This window comes from Thamnophis elegans, chromosome 1, assembly GCF_009769535.1.
Source record: "Thamnophis elegans isolate rThaEle1 chromosome 1, rThaEle1.pri, whole genome shotgun sequence".
Classification (NCBI taxonomy): domain Eukaryota; kingdom Metazoa; phylum Chordata; class Lepidosauria; order Squamata; family Colubridae; genus Thamnophis; species Thamnophis elegans.
Window position 1 is genome coordinate 150,739,422 of NC_045541.1, and position 13,219 is coordinate 150,752,640.

Sequence of the window (13,219 nt, forward strand, 5' to 3'; positions counted from 1 at the left end):
TTACAATGTAACTTCCATTTCCCCCCATTATCTACTTTTTTTTTTTAATCAAGGCCATATAATCATAATTTTTTCCAATCAGAATTACAATTAATCAGTGTGTTTTATTTAATTAAATAAGTCAATTTTTCCATTTCCACAAGCTTCATCTTCTGCACCATCCACTCTTCCATTGTGCGCGCACACACACACACACACACACACACATACTGTGTAAGTCTTGCTGTTATATACATAAGAAAACTGAGATGTACTGAGATGTACATCTTTCAGATGTCAAATCTTCTCTTAGTTTTATTTTGACATCTGCCTGAGCAAATTTCATTATTTCACCATTACTAAGTATGAATTAGGGCAGCCATAAGTCATCAAAGACTCAGCACATCAGCCAGTTCCCAAGTGATAGATTGGTACTGAGAAAGAGTAAATGTAACATTTTATTTTAAAAAGATAAAGGAAAATAAAGTAATGTTAATTCCAACTTCCTACAGTGTATTTTTTAGAAAGCTTTTATGTTTTTAAATAGTTCGTTGAACTTTCCAGAAGTGGAAAGTTGAGATTGAAGGCTAGAAAGGAGAAGTAACTTTATTCACCTTTTTTCAGAACTAACCCTCAGCATGTCTACTATACTCTCTAGCTTCAGTCAGGACGTATAAGTAATAATTATATTCTTCCAAATACAAACATGCATTCTGAATTAAAAACTTTCCTAGGGCACAGCTTGTTTAACAAGTCACTGAATAAAAGCACAATTACATAAAACTAGAATTAGTTCTCCCCACCTGGCCAGCTTCCTTTTGGGATTACAATCCATAAGGCACCATTAAAGGCCAATTATAGTCTCTTATAAATCATAGTTTACATGCCAAAGTAGATGGGTTCACATCCTGTGAAACCCCAAAAGAAACAATTCGTTGGTTTAGCTTGATGTGTGAAATATTGGTTAGGATAGTACAAAACTTCCTGAGAAATTTCAGTTGCTGTAAGCAGACATTTGATTCAAAATTGATTCACTGGCTTGTCTACTCAGAAGTAAATCTCATTGATCTCAGTGGGGCTTACTTTAAGGGAACTGGTTCTCAGATTGTCATCTCACAGTTCCTATGATCAGAAATTGCTAAACATGCCCTGTGACCCTTTGTTCTAGAAACAACGGGTGCAAGCTGGAAGCGCAGAGCCACATTGGAAAAACATTGGTAATCTTCAAATTTCTCTCTTCTCCACCCACCAACCGTACTTTCCTCTAGTGTTCTCTTCCTTAACTGTGTTACTTACACAAAATTGAGCAACATCCTTCTTACAAGGGATGTGACAGTCACTGCAGTACTAAGAAGACAAAGCAATGTTTAGATGGAATTGTCAGAGAATTGGACAAAATTCTGACGGAAGCAAAATACTGTTTTGCAATATTGATGGCTAGAAAAATGTAATATATATCTACCAACAGAAGAACTGCAGGATCTTATTCTGCTTTACAAATGAATAACTTTGGGGCATACGTTACAATTTAAATGAATTTGCTTGAATATTACTGCTTGCCCTTTAACTTTACTTCAAGGAATTTGAGTTCTCAGACTAGGGTATATGTATCAAGGTATATGTATTTGCACCAATCAGGCCACAGGAAAATCAGCTGTAAGGGATGTTTTCATCCCTTTCTCAGCAGATTCAATTCCTCTGCAAATGACACTAAGATTGTTTAACCCCATCTTTCCCGGTTCACTTTACTTTTGCACTTTCAGCTCAATTGTGGAGAAATTACTTACATTGGAAGTTCTAAACCAATGGGCAGAGAAGGATTAAGGGTATTAATTCTACCCACTGATTCTTGTCTGTCTGTATTATTATTATTTATTAATAGTTTTACACAATCCAGTTGCCCAGCTTTGCAGTACTGTGACTCTATAAATAATATATGAGTTTGTATGTAATGTATAAAACATGTTTTTATTAGGGTCTGGATTGGGCAATAAATAAATGTACTACTTAATTATTAAATGTTGGTCCATGTGCGTATGTGTGTGCATGTTTTCACAGTTCTGCAGCCACCTACCAGGACTTGCCCAGGCAAAGTGGGAACTCTGTCAAAATTCACTCCCGCTTTGACTGGGAACACCCATAGTCTTCTTGCCCAGACAAAGCAAGGAGCAAAGTCGAGAGTGAGTTTTGATGGAACTCCTACAAAACCTTGCAAACTTGAATCAGTTTTTTTTATATATACCAGGAGGACATAAGCATTTTAGAGATAGTCACTATATATATATATATGTGTGTGTGTGTGTGTGTGTATGTATGTATGTATGTATGTGTGTGTGTGTGTGTGTGTGTGTGTGTATATATATATATATATATATATATATATATATATATATATATATATATATATATATATATATATATAGGGACTATCTCTAAAATGCTTATGTCCTCCTGGTTGATCCTCTCCAATAATTTGAAATTACCTACCCTTTTATAAAAAATCTAGACTACTTTTAGATTGCCACAAAGCACTGTGACATCTATTATTGCTATCTGTATTTTGAAAATCAGATGTGATAGCTAGTCTGTTCTTCGTTTAATATTGATTGATTTGACTGATTGACTATGTGACATCATGTCAGTATTGACTTTTAGTGACCATACGGTTAGAGTTTCTACATGACAATGTCTCTAACCTGGTTTTTCATATCTTCCAATGGTGTACCACTGTCACTATAACTAAAATCATCCATTTTGTTGCTGGTTTTCCACTTCTCTTTTATTCCACCTTTCTCGGCATCAAAGTCTTCTCCGGAGAGCTTTACATGCTGTAACCAACATAGGATAATCTGAATCTGCTTATTTGTGCTTGAGTGACAACTCTGGGTTAATTTGTTTGATGATCAATCTGGGTTGGGTTTTTTTGACTGTCCACAGTATTCTTAGGTCTCTTCTCCAACACCAAAGTTCAAAAGTGTCTGTACTCTTCCTATCCTTATATATTTATTCCTATATCATTAATAATGATGGAAACATTTGGTAGTGCAAATAGAAAAATAGGAAATAGCAAATAAGGACATTTTATTTATTTTGTGGCTAGATTTATATCTTGCTTTTTCTTCAGGAGCTCAAGATGGTGTCAATAATATTTCCTCCTCCCATTTGCCCCCACAACAACTTCTGAGGTGAATCGCAATGAAAGAGTAACTCAAAATGTTACTTATCTGTTTAAACGTGTTATATGGCCACCTATCTTATAGCAATGACTCTGGGAAGTATATAGAGTTAAAACAACTTCAACAAGGAAACCTTAATGTCCCCGAGCACAACAACAATCCCAGCACATAAGAAAACAATATTAACCTGTAGAACCTGCTTCACCTCCCAGTCCAAACGCCTCAGGGAGTAGCCAGGTCTTTAATACCTACGTTATGGAAAAACTAACTGGGTCAGAGCCATCCAGATTTTTGCAGGGATGCTGTTGCATTGCCACAGAAACAACTCTTGGATACAAGAAGGTAGTATTGCTTAATGGAAGGGACCTTAAACGTGTTAGAGCTGGAGGGGGGGCATGCAAAGACAAGGGGAGATAACAGTTCCACAAATGTCATGTCAATCAGCATAATATAATAGTTTAAAATACTGGGGGAAAGGAATTATTTTGAATTTGCTGCTTAATTGAATGGCTTTACCACTTGCACCTCCATGAGTTGATTTGAGCTCCAAGGTCAAATTGCTGTTTTCATATGTGCTCCAGCAGATGACAGTACCTAGCCAACATTGGTTGCTCTCAAAGGGCTAAAAGCAAGCTCAAACCTAGTTAGCAATTCAACGGGAAGGCAACCAGGAAAATTTAATTTGTGGACTTAATTGGAAAGTTTAAAAAATAAGAGGGAAGAAAGTAATAGCAAACCTCATCCTTCTCCAGAAGGCAAGGCTGTCTCCAGAAGTCTTTGCTTCTTTTTCGTTGTGTATAATGTACCAGGTCATTTTGGAGAGGAGCCTTTTTTAATTGTCTTGGGAATAAATATCCCCGCAGCTATTTAAAGTAAAGAAAAACACTCCCTGTATTAACATTAAGAATTAGGATACCACATTTGGAATATTTATTTCTCCACCCCCAGATACTTCTTAATTTAAGATGTCTGTGAGTTCTTTGGCAAGCATAGGTCAGGAGGGATTTCTTTTTGTTACAGTTTATTCGACCCTACCATACATTCCTTTCTGGTGATAAATTTCTCTGGTGGAAAGGCCTTCACAGCATAAGCAGAGCTTTGTTCTAAGTTTCAGGAAAGGCAGCTGAAGTGTTACTTTTGCAAAATTAGGCCAGATCCTGCTGTTGGGGAAAGGATGAGCAAAGTTATGGTTGTAGAAAGTATGCTAGGATGGAAAACTCAGCTATTTTTTTTCTGAGAACGTTTAAAGGAGAGGTGAATTATCCCCCTGGCAGGGAACAAATCGAACTCAGCTGAAAAGCAGTAGGGGGTTGGAGAAAAGTTAACAAGCTTAGGGAAAATACTAACAGGGTTAAGTCAAAAGTGAATTGGGTTTTCTGTTTCAAGGTAACAGGCAGTGTTTTTTTTTCCCTTTTCTCCTGCCACATCTGAGATATTAAAGTGTTTAAATTAAATGTAAAGGTTCTCTTCACACATGTGTGCTAGTCGTTCCCGACTCTAGGGGGCGGTGCTCATCTCCATTTCAAAGCTGAAGAGCCAGTGCTGTCCAAATACTGTGCCGAGGTGGCGCAGTGGTTAGGGTGCAGTACTGCAGGCCACTTCAGCTGACTGTTATCTGCAGTTCAGCGGTTCTAATCTCACCGGCTCAAGGTTGACTCAGCCTTCCATCCTTCCGAGGTGGGTGAAATGAGGACCCAGACTGTGGGGGCGATATGCTGACTCTGTAAACCGCTTAGAGAGGGCTGAAAGCCCTATGAAGCGGTATATAAGTCTAACTGCTATTGTATGCTATCTCCGGGTCATGTGGCCGGCATGACCAAACAGGCTCACAGAATGCTGTTACCTTCCACCAAAGTGGTCCCTATTTTTCTACTTGCATTTTTACATGCTTTCGAATGCTAGGTTTGCAGAAGCTGGGACAAGTAATGGGAGCTCACTCTGTTATGTGGCCCTAGGGATTCAAACCACTGAACTGCCGACCTTTCTGATCGACAAGCTCAGCATCTTAGCCACTGAGCCATCGCATCCCAAGTGTTTACATGGGTGTAAACACCATGGATGCTCCAGAATTCCATTACAGTTAGTCCTTGATTTAGGACTATGATTGAACCTGGCAGTTGTTAAGTGGGTCACCATGTGACTGTGCCTGATTGTACTAGCTTTTTTTGAAATGGTTGCTAAGCAAATGTGATGGTCATTAAGCAAATCCATTGTACCCAATGGGCTTTTTTTTTTTTTTGACAGAAATCAGAATTTTACCAGACATTTCTGGCAAAAAAAAAAGCCCCATAAATCATGGTTTTGTGACTGTGGATTTTGTGAACTTCAATTGTGAAGTCCCAAAATGTGGTCATGTAACTGGGGGGGGGGGGGGGGGGGCAGTAAAATTTCAAACCCGAGTCATAAGTAGCTCTGGGGAGATCCATTGTAATGTTAACTAAAGTAACCAGACATAAGTCAAGAACTATCTGTGAACCTTTTCATTATATTATACAACATACCTTGATTGAGCTGTGGTGGTGCAGTGGTTAGAGTGCAGTACTGCAGGCTACATCTGCTGGTCACCGGCTGCCAGCAGTTTTGCATATCGAATATCACCAGGCTCAAGGTTGACTCAGCCTTCCATCCTTCCGGTGGGTAAATGAGGACCTGAATTGTTGGGGGCAATAGGCTGACTCAGTAAACTGCTTAGAGAGGCTGTAAAAGCACTATGAAATGGTATATAGATCTAAGTGCTATTGCTAGTCCTATGTGATTTGATTGAATTCCGGAAGAATCAAAAGGGATAAAAGATAAATATAAGGGGTTTTTTTTACCTAATGTGTATTTAAACTCAGGAACACATTACTATGAGATGTGGTGCTAGCTACTGCTTGCTAGCTTCAAAAAAGGATTAGATAAATTTATGGACGTCATAGGATTCAGTGACTCTTGATGGCAGTGTGACAGTCTCTAAAGGCCATCTTCTGGGTCATTAGTGAGTTCCCTTGTGCAGTTTCTTGGCCCTTGTGAGAAGATGTTGGACAAGGGTCTGGTGCATCAGGGGATTGCTTATGTTCTTATGATGCTGTGTTGATAGCACAATTTGTGGGAAAGAGGAGAAAAGATCTGAGATGATACATGCCTAATTTTGGAGATCGAAGCTTCCCAGTAAAGCAGTAAAGCTTTATCTGTCTGATGACTTGGACAGTAATTTGTGGGGAAGTCATTTACAGACAAATATAATAACATCAATGAAATCTTGATGTCTGTTTTTCCTCTTCCTCTTTTAGGAGCAACCTGCCAAAATGTCTAGCAAGAAAGAGAATGCACACAAGAAATGGAGCGTCTTGAAAGAAAAGCTGGGCTCCCAGGATTCGGATCAAACAGAAGCCAATCTAGAAAACGCAGAGCCAGAGCTCTGCATTCGCCTCTTGCAAATCCCTTCGGTGGTGAATTACTCAGGGCTCAAGAAACGGCTGGAAAGTAGTGATGATAGCTGGATGGTCCAGTTTTTGGAACTCTGTGGACTGGATCTTCTGTTAGAAGCCTTAGACAGACTGTCGGGGAGGAGTTTCTAGAATCTCAGATGCCCTCCTGCAGTTGACATGCATCAACTGTGTGCGGGCCGTAATGAATTCTCAGAAGGGCATTGAATACATCGTTAGCAATGAAGGTTATGTCAGGAAACTCTCTCAAGGTAAGGGCATATTCTCTCCTCCCTCCCTCCCTCCCTCCCTCCCTCCCTCCCTCCCTCTCTCTCTCTCTCTGTCTCTTTCTGCCTCTCTGTATCTCTCTCTGTGTTTGTCTCTCTATCTCTCTTTCTGTCTTTCTCTCTCTCTCTCTCTTTCCCTCCTACCCTCTCTCCTCCCTCCTTGCCTTTATTTATGCTTTGATTTTTTATTATTTCATAGTTGGGTCTCATTATTACTGGATTTTAGAGCTCTTCAAGAATCCCTAGGAAGCATGGAGGTTAGTGGGGATAACTGAATAAACTAGCAATCATGACATTGAAAAATCTGTAGGCTTTGCCATCCCTTGCAGGGAAGGTAGATGAGCGCTGTGACTTGTAACAAAGACAGTAGAAGCAGGAGCAGGGCAGGAAATGTCATGTCAGTGTAGTTTTCTGCTGACTCAAGATATGATGGATAATAGCTCTTGGGCTCAGCAGTGGGGAACATGTGAAATGGCTGAAGGGTGTATAAGATGTCCTGTCCTGCCTTGCATTATGAAATCATCTCTCCAGCCTTTCTGTCCTTCCACTCTTCGTCAGCCAAGGGAAAATAACATGAGTACCTATTTCAGAAAAACAGGAAATAGCTCATAAAAAGAAATGAACTCCCCCTGGTCTTCTTTAGATCAATAGAACTCGATTGTTAGGTACAGTACAAAGGGTTGTACATAAAGTGGTGTCACACAGAAAATACCTTGTACATTATCTTACATAGCTGAGGAAGAAGAAAAAAAGATCTGTAGGAAATTGGAGTGCAAGATTTTGGTACAGTATAGAGCAGTGTTGGCGAACCTTTTCGGCACCAAGTGCCGAAACGAAAGCGTGGGCACGCATGCATGTGCATGCTGGAAACTGGAATAACAGCCACCTGTGCCCGCCGGGAAGATGATCTTCCAGTTTCCGGTGCACGCATGTGCACTGGCCACTTTGTCTTCCGGTTTCTGGTGCACATGTGCGCATGAAGATCAGCTGACTGGTGCACATACGTGCACCAGAAACTGGAAGACCAGGTGGCCAGTGCGTGCATGTGCACTGGACAGCTGCTCTTCCACTTTCTGGCGCTCCAGTGCATGTGAAGACCAGCTGGCCAGAACGTCGGAACCCGGAAGAGCAATGGCCAATGACTCACATGCCCAGAGAGATAGTTCTGCCTGCTGCTTCCGGCACATGTGCCATAGCTTTGACACCACGGGTATAGGGTGTTGAATTAGCTTGTAAAGTGGAGATCTGCAATCCTTTGTAGGAGAAGGAGGCCCATTAGAATGCGTCGTATTTGTATTGGGTCAGGGAACAAGGAATTAAGGCCTTTTCCTCCACAAATTAGAGCCTCAATCTAGATTGGGTTCCCTGAACTTAGAGTTGAGTAGAAAAGCTTTCTCTCGCTATATCATCTATAAAATACATAAAATAACTCTGAAATATAATTGTTCATTTTTGTCTTTGTAGCACTGGACACTTCAAATATCATGGTCAAAAAGCAAGTGTTTGAACTCCTGGCTGCTCTCTGCATTTATTCATTTGATGGCCATGTACTGGCTTTGGATGCTCTAGACCATTACAAGGCAAGTGGAAAATCAGATGCAATTAACCATTATTAACCACTATAATAATCTGCCTCGATCAAAGTAGCTCTTCAGAATCAAACCAATCAGTCCATCTCATTGGTCCTCATCCAGAAAGACACGAGCATTTAGTCTCTTCTGAACTTGCAGAGCAGAATTAGGGAATCTGGTGTTTAAGACAACATACCTTGGCATCCCCCAGACAGCCTACATCATTTTTTATTTCCTTTCAGGTTATTAAAATTTAATTAATTAAAAACTGGCATGCTGCAAAGCCAAATGTCATTCTCCAACATCATTCTTCCTTGCTCCTAAAACAAAAGCAAACTGTCTCTGGACCTCATAGACATTCTTAGAAAAGAAAAACTGTGCCTATCTATAGACTAGAGCAGTGATAGCTAACCTTTTGCCATTGCATGCCAAAAGCATGGGGAGTGCAGGGGGCCATGCACGGGTGTGCCAACACCCATAATTCTATGTGCACAATCCCCCGTGCATGCGTGTGCAACCCCTGCCCTCCCCCACTTTTTGCATGCGATGGACCTGTTTTTCACTCTCTCCAGGCTTCAGAGGCTTTCTAGGAGCATGAGGAGGGGGGAAATGGCCTCCCTTACTCCCCCCCGGAAGCCCTTTGGAGGCTTCAGGAGGTTTCCCTGAAGCCTCTAGAGGGCGAAAAATGGCCCTATGGGCAACCCGGAAGTCCGTTTCTGAACTTCTGGGTTGCCCATAGGGCCCTTTTTCACCCTCTGGAAGTTTCAGGGGGCTTCTCTGAAGCCTCTGGAGGGTGAAAAATGGCCCAACAACCAAACCAGAAGTCTGTTTCCAGAAGTCTCTGGAAAGTGAAAAATGGACAAATATGAAGGCCAAAGTCAGCTGGCCAGCACATTCATGCACCCTGGAGCTGACAGGGCAACACCTTGCGTGTCCTAACAAATGGCATGCCATAGGTTCACAATGATGGGACTAGAGCTTTGTACCCATCTACCTTAAAAAACACATACAATGAGATGGGAGGGAGGTTCCTTAAATGCTAAATATGCCGAGTGGTTCAAGAAGATTGCTGACCTCAGTTTTAGGTTCTGTTTAGAGCATTTATACACATAAACCCTTGCTCTGTGATAAGGAACTCAAGTATTTTTCCCATGTTTATCCTTTCTGCTACCTCTGTTGATGTCAGTGCCTCCTATTAACATATTATATAGTAAGGATTTCCGTTGGTGGATAATGAATTGTGTCAAAAAATCTTCTGTTTTTAATTTACTATGAAATGCCAGTCCATTTCAGTGGCCCACTTTCTCATAACTGAAATCATTGACATCACAGGGATGGAGAAGCTATGGTTTCTTAACGTTGCTTAACTACAACTCTCAGCCATCCAGCCTGTTTGATCATCGGTGAATGTTGGGAATGAAACTTCAGTCACATCTATCTACCCTGTTTCCTTGAAAATCAGACTTCCCTGGATAATAAGCCCAATTGAGTTTCTGAGTGCATGTGCTAAAATAAGCCCTCCCCCAAAAATAAGCCTTCCCCAAAAATATTACAACCAGCAGCAGCCATGAGGTGACCACACTCGCTGCCTTCTGCACCTCAAAAATAATAAACCTCCCCAAAATAGGGCCAAATGCTTATTTCTGGGGTCAAAAAAATAACCCTGTTTATTTCGAGGAAACATGATAAAGAACCACAGGTTCCTCACACTTGAAATAGGGAAAGTTAATTAAACTTAAGAAAAGTAAAAGCGTTGTGATGGAAACATTTTTTTTCCATCTTGCCATTTCCCATGAATTTAGGGACTTCTTCTTTCAGAGAAAGACCATAGTTCAATTTGTGAAACTTCATCAGTTGGATTTCTGGCATAACCTGATTTCCGAATTTTCTACTTAAAACTCTGAAGATTAATCAAGGTGACAATCTTAGGCTGAACAAACTTGGTTTTGAAATCTAGCATTCAATCCAGCACATCTTTTATTTGCCTCCTTTGCCACAGACTGTGAAAAACCAACAGTATCGATTCAGCGTCATTATGAATGAGCTCTCGGTCACAGACAATGTGCCGTACATGATAACGCTCTTGAGTGCCATCAACGCAGTTATATTGGGAACAGAGGAACTGAGAGGGAGGATCAGCTCCGGAATGAGTTCATTGGTAAGAATGGCTTTCAGTTCAGATGTTCCCTATGAAATTAGCTTCGTCAGAAAATCCCCTGGCCTATCAGCAAGCCTCTAGTGTACGGGGGTGAAACTCACCACATCACATTGCTGTCACGTGACATTTCACGATGTTTTTCCCATTCATAGAGCTGCGTGTGATGCATCCGGCCTGCTGGTTTGACACCCCTACCCTAGTGGAAGCTTCTAAGCATGGTGACCTAACAGACTTACTTACCCTGAATTTATTTAAACTCAAGAAAATAAAACAAAACAAAAGTTGGCTTCCAAGAAGACAGATCCTTCTTGCTAAACTATTTTTTTTTAAATTAGCAATTCCATGTTGTGCATCATTTATCATTCAAATTTACATCTGTTTCACAAAAAGATTTCCTTACCTAAATTGATAGCCCATTTACAGGTAGTCCTTGACTTACAACAGTTCATTTAGTAACCATTTGAAGTTACAACAGCACTGAAAAAAGTGCATGATCGTTTTTCACACCTATGACCATTACAGCATCCTCATGGGCACATGATCAAAATTTGGATGCTGGGAAGCTGACTCATATTTATGGCAGTTGCAGTATCTTTGGGGGTGTCCCATGATCCTCCTTTGCAACCTTCTAATAAGCAAAGTCAATGGGGAAATCAGATTCACTCAACAATTGTGTTACTAATTTAACAACTGCAGTGATTCACTTAGCAACTGTGGCAAGAGAGGTCAAAATGCAGCAAAATTCACTTAACAAATTCTCACTTAACAGCAGACATTTTGGGCTCAATTGAGGCCATAAGTCAAGGAGTACCTCTAGTCATTTTCTGTATTGCATATTTGCTAGTGTTACTGATGCTAAAGTAGTTGGTTTTTATTAGAGCACATATTGATGGTTTTTTTTTTTTCATCTTCTCTATTTCCAGGTCTTCAGTTCTTGGATATTTTAAGCAAACTACGGTGAGTGATTCATTATGTTTTGGACTATGTAACTATATTATATTTGAAATAATTGTTTCACAATTTTATACTGTATACATCACATGATTAAGGGAGAGCCATTTCCTTATCAAAATACTTCTCTGAGTCTACTGTTATATCTCTAATATCTAGTTCCTTCCTGTAGAAGGAAACAACAGACATGAGCTTAAATATAATTGACCACAATAGTATTTCCTTTAGAAAATAAGGTTCCATTGATTTAGCAAGATTTCTATCCATCCGGCTGAGTAATAATACTCTCTTGGCTCTTTCATTTATCTTCATCACTTTCCCTTCATTAGTTAAAAAATAATCTAGATACTTTTTCAAAAAAAAACTCTATTAAATTGGGATCTGTAAGACTAAGCATTCATTATGCTCAAAATTTGACATGTCTTAGCAGTCTCTCCAGAAACTACCTGAAGCTACTTTACAGTGGTCATCTATATTCCCACTGAAGCTTAGATAGCCCATACTAGCTGATCTAGATTACATTGTGATGCTTGCCACATCTGTTTGGCGTGTCTATGTGTGTATTTGTAAAACTGAGTGTTACCTGCAAAAAGTTCTTAGAGGGAGAAGTATTTATTTACTTACTTACTTACTTACTTACTTACTTACTTACATACATACATACATACATACATACATATATCTATAAATATGATAACAAGCAAGCCATCTTCATTCAGTAATTCTTTTCGTATAAGTTTGGATTTAGGATTTATTTTTACTGCCACATTTCTTTAGCCTGCAATTGCATCAACTTAGAGTTTTTTTATTAATCAGATATATAGATGCTAGGTGGGAATATTAGCTTCTGCTGTAGGCTTATCAACTGATGATTTAAAAAAATTAAAAATTAATCATTTATCATGATTAAGGAATTCCAAATATTTATTGTTGTGGGCTTTATATAGAGACATAGAAGATGAGGACTTGCTTATCCAGTGTGAGACGTTTGAGGAGGCTAAGACTGAAGATGATGAAGAGTTACTGAGAATAGTGATGGCATTGATATGAACAGTCATCAAGATGTTTTCTCATCTCTGTTTAACAAAGTGAGTAATATTTTCTTTTTAATGCAACATATAATTCCTCTTTGTTTCTGTGCCTCCTTGTTATTCCACAGAATTCAGCATTCCTAAATAGTGATTTAAAACTATATAAATATTACATATCAAAAGTGAGGGAATAAAACTTAAATCAGCCACCAACCGGTGACCAGCATGAGGTTAAAGAACGCTCTTGCAGCTCTGGATCTTTGCTAGCACAGATTGTAATACTAGAGTGTCATTACAGTGACATCAGTTCTGTAATATACAAATTATAAATAGCTTCAAAGTTTCATTTTCTGTTTCAGGTGAGCAGCTCCCCAGTCTCCGTTCAATTGCTGTCCATTCTCCAAAGCCTCTTGCATCTTGAACCTTCTCATCGCTCCAGCCTATTGCTCTGGGAATCCTTAGAAATTTTAGTAAGCAGAGCCATCTTGCTTGCTAATGACAGTAAGTTTTAACGCACTATGAGCCGTGATGCAATATGGTGTTCCCAAAAAGCAAACCAAGCCAAAATACAGAAATTCATGTTTGGCTTAAGAAATCTGGCTCTGGGATTGTGACCCACCAGGTTTACAACAGACCTCTGCTCCATTTACATTATCTTC

The 13,219-nt window shown here is 39.7% G+C and overlaps 1 protein-coding gene across 1 annotated transcript in view; it reads left to right on the forward strand.

Annotated features, from left to right (window-relative positions):
• Positions 1-11,539, forward strand: part of LOC116520710 (inverted formin-2-like) — a 44,286-nt gene extending 32,747 nt beyond the window's left edge. Inside the window, 6 exon segments of the mRNA XM_032235021.1 lie at positions 6,428-6,702; positions 6,704-6,834; positions 8,314-8,429; positions 10,420-10,552; positions 10,555-10,578; positions 11,502-11,539. Of these exon segments, the coding sequence (XP_032090912.1) occupies positions 6,443-6,702; positions 6,704-6,834; positions 8,314-8,429; positions 10,420-10,552; positions 10,555-10,578; positions 11,502-11,539 (702 nt within the window). The 5' untranslated portion in view covers positions 6,428-6,442.
• Positions 11,540-13,219: the final 1,680 nt, after the last annotated feature.